Here is a 16,885-nt window from a genome sequence, read left to right as displayed (position 1 = left end):
TTGTTGACTACAAAACCAAAAAAATAGTTTTAGTTTCAAGATTATCTTTTATTTTGGTGACTAGCTTATTTTTTCTATTGAAACTTTAAAACATATTTGATCACTGTGTTCCTCATGTCCTTCCAGATTCTCCTCACCTTGATACCCATCAAAATCCATGCCCCCTCAAAGAAAACAATCAGATAAGTAAAAATGCAAACCAAAATTACAAAAAGAAACACAAACAGAAAAATACAATATAAAAATAAAAAATTGGAAACTATAGTATATAAGCAAAAGAACAGTAAGATAAAACAAAGTAATATTTTTAAAAAATCTACAAAACACCATTGAGTTCATTTTGTGTTGGTCATCTACTTCTAGGCATGGGATCTACACTTAAGTGTGGTTTACATACCCACTGATATTCCAATGTAGAAAAATTACTTTTCCTTTGAAAAAATGTTGGCAGTTGGAGATGGATTTTTAAGAGAAGTCTGATTTGTAGCAATGCTTCCCTTTTCTTTCCTGGATTTAACAATTTAGTTGTCTCAGTATTTACCATAGTGAATACACACACACACACACACACACACACACACACACACACACACACACACACAGAGGATCAAACTGAAGCCAAAACATTGTCAGTTTGTGTCATGGTATTTGAAAAAAGTTTGACAGAAGAAAATTTTTTTTCATTTACTTTTTTAAAACTGTATAATATTTTTCAAGTTAATGGCAGTATACTTTGTGTCACTGAATTTCCAAAGTGTACCATTTTTTACTGTGTTTCAAATAAATAGAAAAATAGTTATATATAAAAAAAAGAAAATAAAAGGGTTTGAGGTAGCTCTTGTTGACCACAGTTTTATCTAAACCATGAATTGAAATTTTATGGAAACCCTCTAGGTGCTAGAGAGATCAAATGGGTCTGCTGGGTACAGTAGTAAGGGTAGTGTGGTTTTTTTAAAGACAAAAATAGTGGTGCTGTATTTAAATGTTATCCATTTAACTTAGTTTATTCCTCAATAAACTTTTTATTTTGACATGTAATAATCTCTAAAATACATAGATCTATTCATCTACACACATGACTTCTTTGATTGAGAATGCTATAACAATATACATGAAACTGAGAGTCATAAGCAGAAGAAATTCAATTACATAGAGGCCTAAATCTAGAAGTCTACAGTGATAGAGTTTCTTCATGATTTACAAATGTTAATAACTGCTTTCTTTCTATATGTTCATATGACAGAAAGCAGAAGGACATAAAGATCAAGGGAGATCAAAATAAAGATTATGTAGGTAGGGAAGCAGATAGGGAAGGAGGGAAGGACAGAAAGAGAGAGAGAAAGAGAGAGAGAGAGAGAGAGAGAGAGAGAGAGAGAGAGAGAGAGAGAGAGAGAGAGAGAGAGAGAGAACAAGCAAATTATCCCTCAATTCTTTTGATCAGTGCACTGTTGTTATGACATCATGAATATCTAGTGAGGTACCAATGACTTCATTTAGCATTAATTATTAGACATAAATAGTTTCAATATATAAACCTTAGGTTTGGTAGAGTCGTCTATAAAATGTATATTTTGTGTTTATGTGTTTTGCTATGCCTAACTTTTTATCTTATTACTATACTTTTATTTCAACCTTAATGATATTTCCATGACCCTTTTAATCTACATCATCTGTTAGACACAAGTGATCTGACATCAGAACTACATGATCCATTTCAGTTCACATTTTCAGTGGTAAATCATAATGTCACTTTGCTTCTCTATTATGTGTTAATTAAACTTTCCAGTCATGTACATCATCGTACAGTACTTTACATAAAATCAATTCCAATTTGTGACCAGCTAATTGTGTTTAAGGGGGTGAGGGAAAGTCATGTGCTTGGTTATTATGTCTCTTAAAATAGCAAGAACAGCAGCAACAAGACAGCTTAAAATACATCCAGTAAGATGGTTAATTAGAGGAAAGACACTTTCCATCAATCCTGATACCCTAAGTCTTAGCCCCAGGGCCCACACAATAAAAGGACAGCAGCAATTCCAAAATGCTTGACTTCCAGATATAAGAATACACACTAAATAAATAAAGGCATGTAAAATAATTTAAAAATAGCTGAAAATGCATGCTAAGAAATGGTAAACATCTAGAATGTGAGGGAAGGAGAGCTGGAGAAAAGTTACTCAGGAGCTGTGAAGTCTAGATAGTAAGGCCATTGTCCTGGTTAGGGTTTCCACTCCTGTGGTAAGACTAGGACCAAAAACAACCTGGAAAGGAAAGGGCCTGTTTTATCTTACACTTCCAGGTAACAGTCCATAAATGAGGGAAGTAATGGTAGGAATTCAAGAAGGTCAAACAAGAATATAGAGGTGGGAGCTGATGCAAACACCATGGGTGGGTGCTGTTTAATGGTTTACTCATCATGTCTTCCTCACCTTGCATTCTTATAGAACTCAGGACCACCCATCCAAGAATGGTCCCACCAACAGTGGGCTGGGCCTTCCTACATCACTAATGAATCAAGACAATACTCCACAAACTTGCCTGCAGGTTACTCTTATTTTCTTAATTAAGATTTCCTCTTCCCAGACAAGTCTGGGTTTGTGTCAAGTTGACAAAAGGTAAGCAGCACAGTGGCCAAACATAATAACTATGTGTTGCATGCATCAAAGAAAGCAAAAGATAAAGTAGCATTAATGTTTCCTATGAAGCAAGATGAATAATGAAGAAACATTGAACTTACCTTTATTTAAATATTACCTAAATTACACATACATGGAAACTTGACATTATGTGTCAGTTTTTTATTGTAATTTTAAATTTTAACTTTCATGAAAATGTCATAAATATAAGCAATGCATTTGATCATATTTACCCCTTCCAACTTGCACTAGGACTCCCCTATCATGTCTTCCCCCATGCCTCTCTTTTGTAGTTTTTTATTAGTTTTATTTTTATCCCACTGAGATCAAATAATGTTCCCTTTTGTGTGTGGACATGGGGTTGCCTAGTGAAAAATGCTGAACCCTTTAGTGGCCATACTCCTGAAGAAAAGCGACTCTCTCTTCTCTAGTAACCATAAACTGCCAACGGCTCACCAGCAAGGAGTGCACCATATGAGCTTCTCACCTTCTATACAAGATTTTCTACTCTCTTGATCTTGTAAGGCCTTGTATTGCTAACCATAGTTGCTGTGAGTTCTTGTTTGCAATAGCCACATCATGTTCAGAGTAGAGCATTACACAGTTGCTCCTCTCCAATTTTTAGTTCTCACATTCTTTCCTCTACCATACATCTTTTGTTTTAATTGACATATTCTCACCCCTCTTTTCCTTTCTTCTCCCTTAGCCCTTTATCTCTAACTATTCTCCCCGATCTTTCATATTACATATGTTCAACTATCCCTTCTTATTAGAATAAACTTGGATTGCAAGATCACATGTTCCCAAGTACCTTTTGTGCACACTTCATTTAGCCTAAATATACTCCTGGCATCAATTTCCCCATACTTATCACTCACTCCACTATGTGTTTGAAGAATTCTGTTCCAAGTATTCCACCCCATGACTTTCACATCACCTATATTCTAATATCCCTTTCCCTAAATGCATCCTAAGATTTCTATTTACTAGTAAATAGTACTAAAATAGATTTTCTATTTACTAGGCCATTTCTAGTTACTTAGTTTCCATTTGTAATATATGCCAAACACGCAAAACACAATTTGTAAATCTAGAATATGAAACCTCATATGAAAGATAACATGAAGCATTTATCTTTTGTAACTTGGGTTACCTCATTCAGTATATTTTTTTGCACATTTACTTTTATATATTTACCTGTAAATATCATGTTTTTTTTTTCTTTTACAACTAATGAATATTGCATTGTGTATGTGTACCACATTCTTTTTCATTTTCCATTTGTCAGTAGATAGATTTCTATGTGGTTTCTATTTCCTAGCTACTATGAATATAGCATCAATGACCATGAATGTGAAAGTGTCTTTGTAGTAAGATATGAAGTCCTTTTTGTATATTCCCCTGAGGGGTATAGCTGGGTCATATGGAAGATTTATTTCAAGTCTTTGAGAAACACTCAAACTGATTTCCAGACTGACAGTATTATGTACGAATTTTTGTACCAACTGAAAGTATTTAAAAACAAAAACAAACTAGACTTTGAATTGGTGTTCCTCATAAAAACAAACAAAGGAGTGTTTGTTTACTTGAGAAGAAAACAATACTTTGTATAGATGGCCATAAGATTAGATAATAAAAGGTGAATGATTGGAATGAGAAAAAAATTATGTACATAAAGTTATGGTACTGTGTGAAAAGAAAATAGTGTGGAAGTGTTCAGAAAAAAAAATAAAAAAATAAAAACCTTCTCCAAAGATGAACAAAACCATTAAAGAGAAACAAAATGCAGGGCTGAGATAAAACAGGATGAAAAATTACAACCTAAAGACACAATGAAAAGCACCAAGTCATAGCATTAAGTGCAAGACTGAGAAGTTCTCAGATAAAGAATGAGGGAAGACTACACCCATCACTGTGAACGCAGTCTCCTGCTGAGTGTATTTCTCAGTGCTCCTTTCATATCCTGATTCCTCAGACTATAGATAAAGGGATTCAGCATGGGTGTGACCACAGTGTACATCACAGCCACTATGACATCTTTATCATTAGTATTATTGGAGGAGGGAAAAAAATATAACCCAATAATGGCTCCATAATACAGAGAAACTACACAGAGATGAGAACCACATGTGGACAAGGCTTTGCAGATACCTTTGATAGATGGAGTTCTTAGAATAGTGGCCCCTATGTGGCCATAAGAAACCAGGATGCATATGAATGGTACAGTGATAACTGCCACTGCTAAAGTGAGAATGACTAGTTCATTGATAGTAGTGTCTGAGCTGGATAGCTTCAGCAAGGCAGAGAGATCACAGAAGAAATGGTGGACAGTGTTGTCTCTAAAAAGAGAGAGACGAGCAAAGAGAAGAGTATGTACAAGGCTATTAGTAGAGGAAAATACCCAGGACACCATCACTAGCAGAACACAGAGACTCGGACTCATGATGGTGGTATAATGCAGAGGGTGGCAGATGGCCACATACCTGTCATAGGCCATGGAAGTCAGAAGAAAGTTGTCAATACACCCAAACAATAAGAAAAAATATATTTGGGAAATGCACCCAGCATATGAGATGGACTGACTATGTGTCAGCATATTCGTGAGCATCTTTGGAGCTGTGACTGATGAGAAGGAGATGTCTGTGAAGGCCAAGTGACTGAGGAAGAAGTACATGGGGGTGTGGAGGTGAGAGTCCAGCCTGATGAGCAGGATGATGAGCAGGTTCCCCAGGACTGTGGTCAGGTACATGACTAGGAACAGGGCAGAGTACAGAGCTTGATCCTCTGGCTGGATGGGGAGCCCTAGGAGGATGAACTCAGACACAGTGCTCTGATTAGACTTCATCATTCTCTGTATTTAGCTAGAGATGAAAAATTATGATATGGAAGAAGCAGAGGACATTACATGTATTACATCATAATAGCATGTTTTTAACTAGTCAGCTTGTATTCTCTAACAGAAATATTTCAAGGTTCTTGCCACATTGTTGGGTTAATGATATTGTGGCAAAACATCCACTAAAATGTACTATTTGTCTGCCTAGAAACCAACTCAAATTTCTTTGTGCAAAAAATTAGAAAGCACCAGAGTAATCATCATATGTCTTCAAGATCATAGGAAACAAAAATCCATGAAAATAATCTTAGATTTCAAATGAGAGCATAAGGCCAAGTTTGTAAGTAATAAATTGAAATCTAGCAGATGAATTCTCATGGCTTGTAGGTGTGACCTAAATTATAGTTGAGACTACCAGAACACCTCTCAGATATGCTTTATTTCCATATACTTAATATGAGAGTAACTATTAAGTGTTTGAAGCTCCAAAATACCAGAATCTAGATATTTGATGTGAATGGTAAATATAGCAAGGCAAGTCTTGGGAATCTCATAAGATGGTGACATACCTGAGATATTCCATCAATTCTTCTTTTAAGACAGTTCTTTCTCATCCAACAGTTGAGTTTTCTGTCTCCCTTCTTACAGGACCTTGTACCAGATACATGGAAAAGGAAGTTTATACCTCTTCCAATACACACTTACAGAGTCCTCTGTACATAGTCCTTCAGCTCAAGCTGGATCATTCTTATTCCAGTCTGTAGAAATCCAGACTTGTTTTACTTTTCCAGTCACATCAAAAATCTACCAAAGAAAAGTTTGATGTTTAATATCTGTCTGACATAAACAAATAAAAAATACTCTTAACTGTGATTCATAAGCTTGGTTTCAAAGTAATAATTCTTAACTAATTTTTGTTGTATTCTAATAATTTCTTATAATTTGAAAATATAATTACTCTTCTTTCTCATGCAAATCTGTTTGCTTTAGGCCTACTTTCTGTTACAATTCTTTTATATTTGGGGAAGAAAACTTGTGAAGCCTCTACTAAAATGCAGACTCCATATACTCTCAAAAGAATTATCCATTCTGAATGTGGTGTTTTTGAAAATTACATAATCATCCTATCTACTATTATTTGAAGAGTTAACTAAAGATTACAGTAAAATAAATATAAAATAAAAATTATTTTAACTTGAATGAAGTATGTTTAAAATTCACATATTATTTATCCTACCATAGTAAAAGTCTTTTAAGTAATGCTGTTATGGAGTTGGACTATAATTTATTTTAATTTTTTTATAATAATAAAAACAAATATATCTCAATTAAAATGATAGTTATCTGCTAGATATTTGAGTTGTTTCTAATAGTTTGTTACATGTCAATAAGTAACATTTTAAAGTTATTAAATTCTCTTGCACACTAATATATATATATATATATATATATATATATATATATATATATATATATAAAACATGTATACAGAATGAATTTCTAAAAATGAAAGTTGTCCAGTTATGAAAAAACAAGATGACAAGGAACTCCATTTTGTGTGTTTTTAATGCAATTTTTGATGTAAAACTTTATCTCATGAATGTTATTTAAAATATGTTTGAAGAGCACAGAATGAGGAACTTGAAGAACAAAGAAAATTCAAGGTTCTAGTTAACTGGAAAAGCTATGGATTAGAGAACGCTATGGGAGCCTGAATAATGAGGATCTTTTTGCCACATTAAAAATCTTCATTATACTCCCAGAAAAAGCACAGAGTAAAATTCTAAGTAAAGGTTTTTAGGAGATGTTGGTAGTGATTAAAACAGAACCAATAGGAATCCAAATAGAATACTAAGTTAGGTATAAAATGATTCCACTTTCTAAATTATTGAATAAATTATTGAAATTATTATAATTATTGTATAAATTATTGAAGCACAGAAGAATGAAATTATACTGATTCAGTGAAAAATCTGTTAAAACATGCCCAAAAAGATGATGGAAATTGAAGAAAAGCAAAAGGGTATATGCCCTAGCTTTTCATCTCAAAATTAGATTTGAAATGAGAGAGAGTCTACTTGAGTACAAATTTGATGTCTCCTTACTCTTTCAAATTTGGATAGGTGAACAAAATAAGTTATACAAGGATCTGTCTATCATAGTATGTCATGAATAGGATTGGCCATCCAAGGTTACACAATCATTCCACTTCTTGTAACTTCTATTTCTAATCTGACATGAGTGTTGGATGATAAGCAGAGATACCTTGATCTACAAGCTGTGGAAGCTTCTTCCATTTCTTTATGAAATGTAGAGAATATAGTGAGACTGGAAGAGTCTTTGAGGAGCTCAATACTCCACTGCGAACAACAGGTTTTCAGCATGTAGCCTTCTGTGACAGATATATGCATATATGGTTATTCATGGCTCTGAGAAATTGATGTGGGTTATAATGTTCCAAATCATAATGACGTGGCATTCCCCTATGCCTGGCTCCTGATTAAGCATGCATCATTATATACATCATATGGTTGCATCATTACCTCAGCTTTCTCCTGGGGTAGAACTGTTTGCTGAAGAAGACACAAGAGAGTTCATCCTTGGAGCAATTATGATAATCAGAGTAAGGTAACTTGCACAGGCTATGTACAAAGATTATTACGTGCCATTTGCAGGGGGAAACTATGAAATTTGAGTTTTTCCTGCTATGAAAAAAATATAAGCAGAAAGCCTAGTATTGTGTTTTCTTTCATATGTGAAAACTGAAAGAAAAAGATATCCTGAAAATCAAAGACAGTCTCCTAGGGAAGAGAGCAAAGAGATAGAGTAAAGATGGTAAAAGGGGAGGACAGAGCAGGCTGACTTGATCAAGTCTATATGTGTGTAAGACAAAGTCACAATGAAACCCACTGCTTTGTACACTGTTGTGGTTCAATGTATTTTAACTTTTTATTAATTCTTTATGAATTTCCCATCATGTAACCCAATCTCACTCATCTTCCTGTCACTTCATATCCACCTTTCTCCTTTGCAACTTCCCCCCCCAAAAAAAACCCAAAAAATAATTAAAAATAAAAAAATTCTGGTTGCGAAAGCTGTAGCATATCACAGTGTGACAAAATTTACCTTTGTCCACACATTTTTACTTGCAAATGTTCATTGAAATGAGTCATTGGTCTGATTCAAGGTCTCTGGCATCTGCTACACTATCAATATTGGATTCTCACTGGGACTCCTCTCAGACATCCTGCCATTTCCCTATGACATAGAGATCATGCAGCTTTAGATCTGTAGGATTAGATCCACCAGTTCATAGATGGTGTAGATGTTGGGGTGGATCCACTAAAAGCTCTAGTTATGGGCCTGGGTGGTTGCTGAGTTGGTTAGTTGGCTAGTTCTCTGGCACTCACATCACCAGGGCAAGATCTCCAACACTGTTCCATCTAGCTCAGCCAATGTCATGACTAGCAATAGGCTGAACCAGCTCTTCTGCTCTCATATCCTCAGGCCAACTCACCTACACCCACATCACCAGAGCCAGCTCTATTATGCTGTCAAGATAAGGTTTGGACCTGCTTTCCTAAGTGCTGTAGCTTGTGAGGGTCAGGGACAGCTCTTTCACTCTTATGACCTCAAGGACAAATCCCTTGAGGTGGCAATGGGAAGCATATTTCCCTCAACTATACTACTACATGACAAACAAGGGGTGGGGGACAGCCCTTCCACACTCCCACTCTTGAAGTCAGCTCACCAGCCCACCTGCCATGAGGATCAGCTCTTCTGTGATACCCAGGTATGATACAGGACCCATTCTTCTGAGTGCTGCAGCTACCAAGGAGAAGGGTCACCTCTGCACAGTCTTTGGACATTGACATAGTCCTAAGTGTCAGCCCAGACCAGAGATGTCCCCATGGCTTTTGGTGGTAATACAAGTGAGGCATAGACATCAACACAAAGCCCCACTGTTGCATAACTGTGGACCCAGACATGGCTCTCAGCATGGGCCAGGATTTCACCCATGGCCTCAAGTGGCAGAGTGGGCTACTCAAATCAGGCTATTTCTCTCCCCATTGTGTCTTCAGTTCTGCTTCTATTCATAGTGCTCAAATCATTCCACTTCTCTTTCTCTCCCAACTCTCTACCAAATACGTTGTACTGCAGGTGGGACATGCAGTTGTGCACCAGTCTCTTTGTGTCTTCCTCTCACCCATGCCATGTGATAGAGATGATTTAATAGTTTAACAAAAATAAGTGTGTTGCAGCAATATGCTCATAGAAATGAAGTTAAATGCCATTGCCCTGAGTAAATGTAGTTTCACAAGGACTAAAATTCAAGATGCATTATATAAATGAGCATAGAAATCAATGGATTTGTGTGAAGGGCAGAGAATTATCTTTTTCATTTTAAAATTTATACACGAAAGTTGGATTAATGTACATCTCATAATGTTTGAATCAATTCAGAGTGCCTACATTTTCTGGCAATCTGCCAGCCACTCCTCAGCTCACATCTGAAGAGGCTGAACTTCATGAGGCACAGAGTATGCACAAGCACAACATTCTTTGGAATGATTTTGAAATATCTCTCACTACTGTTTCACCGGAATTCACCTTCCCAGGACCTAGATATCTCCAAAAGGGGTTTTCTTTACCATTTTGATCCTGGTTTTTCTGTTGTGGCCTTCTACAGAAAGCCAAGCTTGTTTCAATATGAGAACAGGCTCAGACACTTAGAGAGAAAAAGTTATGTACTAGCTAAGTTCACACTAATACAGCTAAAACCTGTTTGGAACGGAACAGAAGGTAGACATAGAAGGACAGAATCAGAGGGAAGTTGGTCAATGGGTAAAGAATAGTTCAATTGAAAAATTGCTTCTCATTACATGGTAGGATGGTGATTCTGTATGATGAGAAGAAAATTTTGTGTTTTTATGTTAAGAAAAAGAATTCTGAGTATTTTTGCCATAAACATGTAAAATGAGGAAATAAACATAACCTACATGATTTGAACATATGAACTCTATACATGTAAAGGAACAATACAAGGTATGCAGTACTCATACACCAGTTGATGTAAATTGAAATTAAAAATAAATAGGTGGAAATTGGTTAAAATAAAAAGATAGCTACAGTTTGAATTAATTTTTTTAAAAAATATAGATAAATTATAAAATTAAACACAAGTAACATCATGAATTAACCAACCTTAAGAAACATTGGCATATTTAAGAAAAGAGAAATCAATTTTTGCTACAAAAGGATTTAACGCATTAAAGATAAAACAAGGAAATTAATGAGGATATTAAATTGCAATTCTGGGAAAAGGGTTCTGTATAAAAAGGAAAATGTGTTGATATGTTTGCAAAGAAAACTTGTGCAAGACTATCAGGATCATCAAGACAAAAAAAGGGAAGAAAGAAAATGAGAGAAAGAAAAGTGGCAATTAAAAGCTACATGTATTGTAAAGTGTGCCAGACAATGCTCCAAATCACTAAAAAACAGCATTTCCCAGAGGAAAGAACTCTTGAGATAATGGGGAGATTGCAACTTCCCTTAGTACAGCAGAAAAAGCTAATTACATGGAAAAATTTGCTCTTGCAAGTGTATTTCTCAGTGTTCCTTTCATATCCCGATTCCTCAGACTGTAAATAAAGGGATTCAGCATGGGTGTGACCATAGTGTACATCACAGCCACAATGACATCCTTGTCATTAGTGTCATTTGATGAGGGGACAAAATATAGCCCAATAATAGCTCCATAGTATAGAGAAACCACAGAGAGGTGAGAGCCACACGTGGAAAAGGCTTTGCAGATTCCCTTGATGGAGGGAGTTTTCAGAATAGTGGCTCCAATACGTCCATATGAAACTAGGATGCATATGAATGGCACAGTAATGACCAGTGATCCTACAACGAGGATGACCAGCTCATTGACAGAGGTATCTGAGCTAGACAGCTTAATTAAGGCAGACAGGTCACAAAAGAAGTGGTGGAGAGTGTTACCTCTAAGAAAAGAGAGACGAGCTAGAAGAAGAGTGTGCACAAGGGCACCAGCAAAAGATAAAAACCAGGATGCAATGACTAGTAAGAAACAGACACTTTGACTCATGATCCTGGTGTAGTGGAGGGGGTGGCAGATGGCCACATATCTGTCATAGGCCATGGAGGTCAGAAGAAAGCTGTCGAGATCAGCAAAAAATAAGAAAAAATACACCTGGGAAATGCACCCAGCATATGAGATGGATTGACTGTGTGTCAGCATATTCATGAGCATCTTTGGAGTTGTGACTGATGAGAAAGAGATGTCTGTGAAGGCCAAGTGGCTGAGGAAGAAGTACATGGGGGTGTGGAGGTGAGAGTCCAGCCTGATGAGCAGGATGATGAGCAGGTTCCCCAGCACAGTTGTCAGGTATGTAGCCAGAAACAGGGCAAAGTACATGCCTTGCTCCCCTGGTCGGATGGGGAGCCCCAGGAGGATGAACTCAGATGCACTGCTCTGGTTCCTTGTGTTTTTCATCTTCTGTTCAATATGAAAAAAATAACAGCAATGTGAGAATGGGAGGCATTGTCATTAAGGCATAATGCTGCCAGTGTTTTTAATTAGCGTATTCACATTTTCTAAAAATATCAAACTTTTAGAATGTTAAATGGAGGTTGGTGACTTAGAAACCAGTTCAACGTATTTTTGAGAAACCTGGAAGTATTATAACAATTATCAGATAAAAAAAACCATCAGCTTTGAGAAGTCTAAGAATCCATAATGGTATTTTGAGATACAGACTGAGGTGAAAAGTCAGATCGGTCATCAATTAATAGCAAAGCTATTCAATGATATAGAATAGTTTGCTAGCCATTTGATGAACATCTTAGTTCTAGAATCATATCAACTGATGTTTTATATCTGATGCTGTACTGGAACTCAAAGAACCTATTGAGTAGCTATGATGCTCCAATGTATGACTCAGAGACTTAAAGGCACAGATCTATGTTAATATCTTGAAATATCAGATGATATGCCTTGTACATGCCCTTCACATCTTCCCCACTCCAACATTTCCAGCTTTCTGTCACTCTAGAGAAGTTTTCATGAGATATGTTTAAAAACGTCCCTGTTTCAAGTTTTCTTCTGTGTTCTCTCAACCAAAAGCTAATGATGCCTTTTTAGGTTTGTAGAATGCCAGGAAACATCTGGCTTTTCTAGCTATACCTGAAATCTCCTGAGGAAGTACTTGGTGTCTGTCTAGTGTCATCACATAACCTTCTCCATTTTCACAGGTTTTAATCCAGATTTCTTTTGCTAAGGAGTCTTAAATGATTTGTTTGTTGTTATATTTCTAACATTTCATTTACTATTGCTCTTCTCTTTATCAGTTGAAATTGGAACTATTCATGTGAGCAATCACAAATAGTAGTAAATAAAACATGTTGATCTGTCTATTAAAACACAGATCCATGTTCCATAAAAAATCAATTTGAATGTCTTTGTGTTTGAATGCTGAGAAAGTCTCAACTTTGAACTAGTTGCTCATTGGTGGGGTTGGTGGTTAACGTTCTCATTACTACTGCTATAGTGGTTGAAGATATATTTAAAAACCTCTGCATTGTTCAGTCCACTATCCTAAATTGTCTAATTTGGTTTTCTTACCAGAGACTTATATCACCCATCACTATGTTTGTAATAGTTAGTTTATCATAATGAAGTACTAGTTAGCAATTGTTTGGACACTGAGTTTTATTTAGTATTGTTATTCCCGATATTATAATATATAGCAGTACTTAATACCTTTTAACATTATATATATATATATATATATATATATATATATATATATATGTATATATATATATATGTATATATATATGATAAGTATATCATATATATGCTAAATTCTCAGAAATGGAATTTAGTGGCATGTATTTATGATTTTGATAGACAGCCAAACAGAAGAAACTGCAGTTGACAAAGAAGACTAATTTTAACATTATGTGAATACAGTCATGATAGTTAAGTGTTTGGAGAGGGCAAGGTTTGAGAACTAGAGGAACAGGAAAGTCAAGACCATGGTCAGTCTAGAAAAAAATCTATGTAGCAGGAGTATTACTAAAGAACCAGGGTGTATACGACCTTTTATGCTCAAATAGAAGATTTTAATTCTCTGCTCAAAGCATTTCTACACGCAAGAAAATATTTGAGAAAAGAAGGAGCTTGCTTTAAACACTATACTGTTTAGTGAGTAAAAGAGAATTACAGCAAAACCAAGTATAAAAGGGAGGTAAACAACAGATTGTTTCAGCAGTTTCAATACAATATACTCATTGGTATACCTGAGTGTGTCAGAGGAAATGAATACAGTTAGAGATTTGCCATAAAATTTGAAAGAAACATAGCAAGACTTAATTGAGGTTGAAGACAAACAAACTATGCATCCCTCTTTTCTCCTAAATTAAATACTGTATGAATATGAGATAAATTAGTCTACATGGAGATACTGTGCTATCCTACCCTCTCAAACTATAGATAAATACTCAACTCACGATAAAAAAAAACTGTAGATAGGACTGTGGTGTGGAAAAGTAGAGCCTAAGGATAATAGACTTACACACTCAAGCACATACTCTCATATGACTGAGTGCAAATTCTCCCCCTACTCCTGCTTTGACATACTCCCTTAGATAATAAAAACCGATACCTTCAACTTCAAGGAGTAAGAAGGTCCCTCCATTTCTCTCTAGAAGGCATGAGAGACAGTATAATAAGTAAGGTCTCTAAGGCACAAAACATTTCATGGTGGCAGTCAGAAGCCTCATCAGCTCAGAACAAAACAAGATTAGATATACTGATAAACATTTGCCTGCAGCTCTTGAGAATTTGCTATAAACTCTAATACTACAAAAGACAGAGAGGACCCCAGGGGATCAGACTTCCATCTTGAGTCTAAATTAAAGGTGTGTTATAATTGTTAAGTTTCCATTGTCTCCTTGGGGAACACAATTACCTATACAAGTAGTAAAGGAGAGTTTGTTTATCCATGGAGGAATAAAGGTAAAACCATCAAGGAAGCCACTAGGAACTTTATGGTCCACAAATCTCTTTAGCATCTTATTTATTTTGGAGGAAATATGACTGAGAGTCTGTAATGAACTAAACTTGTAGCTGAGTGTGATAACCAAACACTGGAACCCCATGGCACTGTAACAATGAGAGAAATAAATTAAAATCATCACCCTGAATTAAAAGGGTGAGATGCTTATGTATCATCATCACTCAGACCAAGGGGAATAGAGCCAGTCCCTATAAATCTCAGTCATTTCATCAAAATCAGTGGGATTAGTGTTTCATGGATACAGTTCTTGCATATCCAGGAATAGCTATCCAAATCAGTCCTTACATCCCCAGTTCATATCAGCAGAAAATGGAAATCTAGGTTCTATAAGGTGTGATATTTTACTCACACACAATATTTTTATTGATGAGTTGAGACTTTAATAATACACACCACGTATTTTGATTATATTGGTGCCCCCATCCACTCCTCTGCTCTAACTACTCCAAGATTCACTCCCACCATTTCCTACTTTGTGCCCTCTATTTTTATTTTTATAACCCAGTTCTAATTTGTGTTGTCCATGTACTCCTGTGTGTGACACTATCCACTGGAGCCTAGTGGGACAGCAGAATCAACACACTTAACTCACATAACTTAACCCTGATCTACCCTCCCCACAAAGCCACCAACTGTCAATAGTTCCTCATGGGACTCATGGCATAATAAATTGGAGGAATCAATTACAGGCCATAACAAGCATAAATTGCAGTAAAACAAAATAAAACAACAAAACCCCCTTGTATGGTTTTTTTCACATGGAATTTGTGCCCCATACTGAAATTTATGTTCTAGCCCTAAACTTCACTATTGTTGTATATGTTTGGATATGAAATATCTCCTTAAACTAATTGTTTATGGCTTTGTCTTCAGCTTACTGAGCCAATGATTGAGATACAATTGTATCATAATGGCTCTGAGTCTATTAGTGAATGAAATCACAATGTTAATAAGCCTTAAGAAGTGATAGAAAGTGGAGGAGGTGCATAATTTGAAGAATAAGACACTGGATAAATTCCTTTGAATAATATGATCCAATCCTTGGATTTATGTCTTCTCTCCCTCCCTCCCTCTTTTGCTGGATCTACTTCCTGGATGCCATGATGTGAGGTGATTTTAATCATGTCCTACAGTATGTATTGCCTCAGCCTCCTCTTCTTCTTTTTAGTACATTGTTTCTTCAGAGAAATACATTGATGTTTGTGTTGTAGGCTCTGTGGAGTAACAAAACTCTGAATCTTGGATGCCTTTGAACCTTCTTTGTTTGAGGGCTTTCCAAGAACATATTGGCAGATGCCATCTTCTTTAGAAAGATTGAAAAGCTTTAGATTTCTACTAATGTTTGGGCTCCAAATGCCAATACACAGTAGTATCTCTTAGCCCAGGAATCTTTCTCTACTCTTTTTAAATATAGTAACCAGGCTGGAATCCACAATGCATCTTTGAATAGACTTGTACTTTGTCCAGATCTCTTTGGTTTATAACAAACATACCCAGTACTTGACAGCAAGACACGTTGCTCCATGGGGAAAGATAATGCTTGTTGTACACGCCACTCATTTGGACCACATAACCCTTCTCTGCTTCACCCAGAGCATCAGCAGATCCTTCTGTGGACATGTGTTTATTATAGAAAGTACAAACCTTTCATACATGGTCCACTTCAATGAGTTTCTGACATGGAGTGACTAGGCAGAAGATATTCAGTTTCATCATTACACACCTGACTCCTAGAAAGTGTCTCAAAAAGAATATGCTTTTGTTTTAAACCCAGGGGTGGGATATAGGGCTGTTTCAGATTTTCTACAGCAGCTGACTGTGATTTTCTTTTTGCCCTAACAAGGACATGATAGTTTCTGTGGTTGTGTTATGGTCAGGATTCTGGTGACATTTCAGAGGATATATAAATGCTAGAGCTCCAAGGGGCAGAATTGGTTGGTTTTGGTCATTCAGTGTGGGTTGTTTGGAAGCTGTTGGTTGGTTGCTGTTGACTCTGGGTTGCTAAGTAGTCATGTACAAAGAAGAAACAATAAGAAGAATTTATACTTTCTGGTGGTGAAGATCAAACTTGCCCCAAGGAATTTGTTGCCTCTAAAGAGCAGGAATATAATGACAATGATATCCCCTTTTGACTCCTCACTTTATTCAGGGACCTCTTTATTTTCCTCTCTATCCTTTTTTCTCTCTTATCTAGTGTTGGGATTGAAAGGGTGGAAAAGGTGTGGATAAGGGTGGAAGAAAAACTGTACAAATTAGGCAAAGATAAGCTACACACTCCTCCTCAGTTTCACTTAAGAAAAGAACAGGCC

At 36.1% G+C, this 16,885-nt stretch overlaps 2 protein-coding genes across 2 annotated transcripts; both read right to left on the bottom strand.

Annotated features, from left to right (window-relative positions):
- Nucleotides 1-1,018: 1,018 nt before the first annotated feature.
- On the bottom strand, nt 1,019-8,055 carry LOC117703788 (olfactory receptor 1J21). Its single transcript, XM_076928623.1, has 3 exons — nt 7,738-8,055; nt 6,042-6,276; nt 1,019-5,497 (listed from the first exon to the last, which is right to left on the bottom strand). The coding sequence occupies exon 3, from the start codon at nt 5,482-5,484 to the stop codon at nt 4,546-4,548; it is 939 nt and encodes a 312-aa protein (XP_076784738.1). The 5' UTR covers nt 5,485-5,497; nt 6,042-6,276; nt 7,738-8,055; the 3' UTR covers nt 1,019-4,545.
- Nucleotides 8,056-10,696: 2,641 nt separating this feature from the next.
- On the bottom strand, nt 10,697-14,296 carry LOC117704057 (olfactory receptor 1J21-like). Its single transcript, XM_034496025.2, has 2 exons — nt 14,163-14,296; nt 10,697-11,992 (listed from the first exon to the last, which is right to left on the bottom strand). The coding sequence occupies exons 1-2, from the start codon at nt 14,193-14,195 to the stop codon at nt 11,048-11,050; spliced, it is 978 nt and encodes a 325-aa protein (XP_034351916.2). The 5' UTR covers nt 14,196-14,296; the 3' UTR covers nt 10,697-11,047.
- Between the last annotated feature and the right edge of the window lie 2,589 nt (nt 14,297-16,885).

Source organism: Arvicanthis niloticus, chromosome 2 (assembly GCF_011762505.2).
Source record: "Arvicanthis niloticus isolate mArvNil1 chromosome 2, mArvNil1.pat.X, whole genome shotgun sequence".
NCBI lineage: Eukaryota > Metazoa > Chordata > Mammalia > Rodentia > Muridae > Arvicanthis > Arvicanthis niloticus.
Note: the sequence above shows the minus strand (reverse complement) of the source record. Positions and strands in the feature narration are given on the sequence as shown.

Bases quoted from the DNA above. Each gene is read 5' to 3' on its own strand.
- LOC117703788 (XM_076928623.1), bottom strand. From the start codon at position 5,484: ATGATGAAGTCTAATCAGAGCACTGTGTCTGAGTTCATCCTCCTAGGG.
- LOC117704057 (XM_034496025.2), bottom strand. From the start codon at position 14,195: ATGGAGGGACCTTCTTACTCCTTGAAGTTGAAG. The intron at 11,993-14,162 runs GTATCGGTTTTT...CATATTGAACAG, and splicing joins CTTACTCCTTGAAGTTGAAG to AAGATGAAAAACACAAGGAA.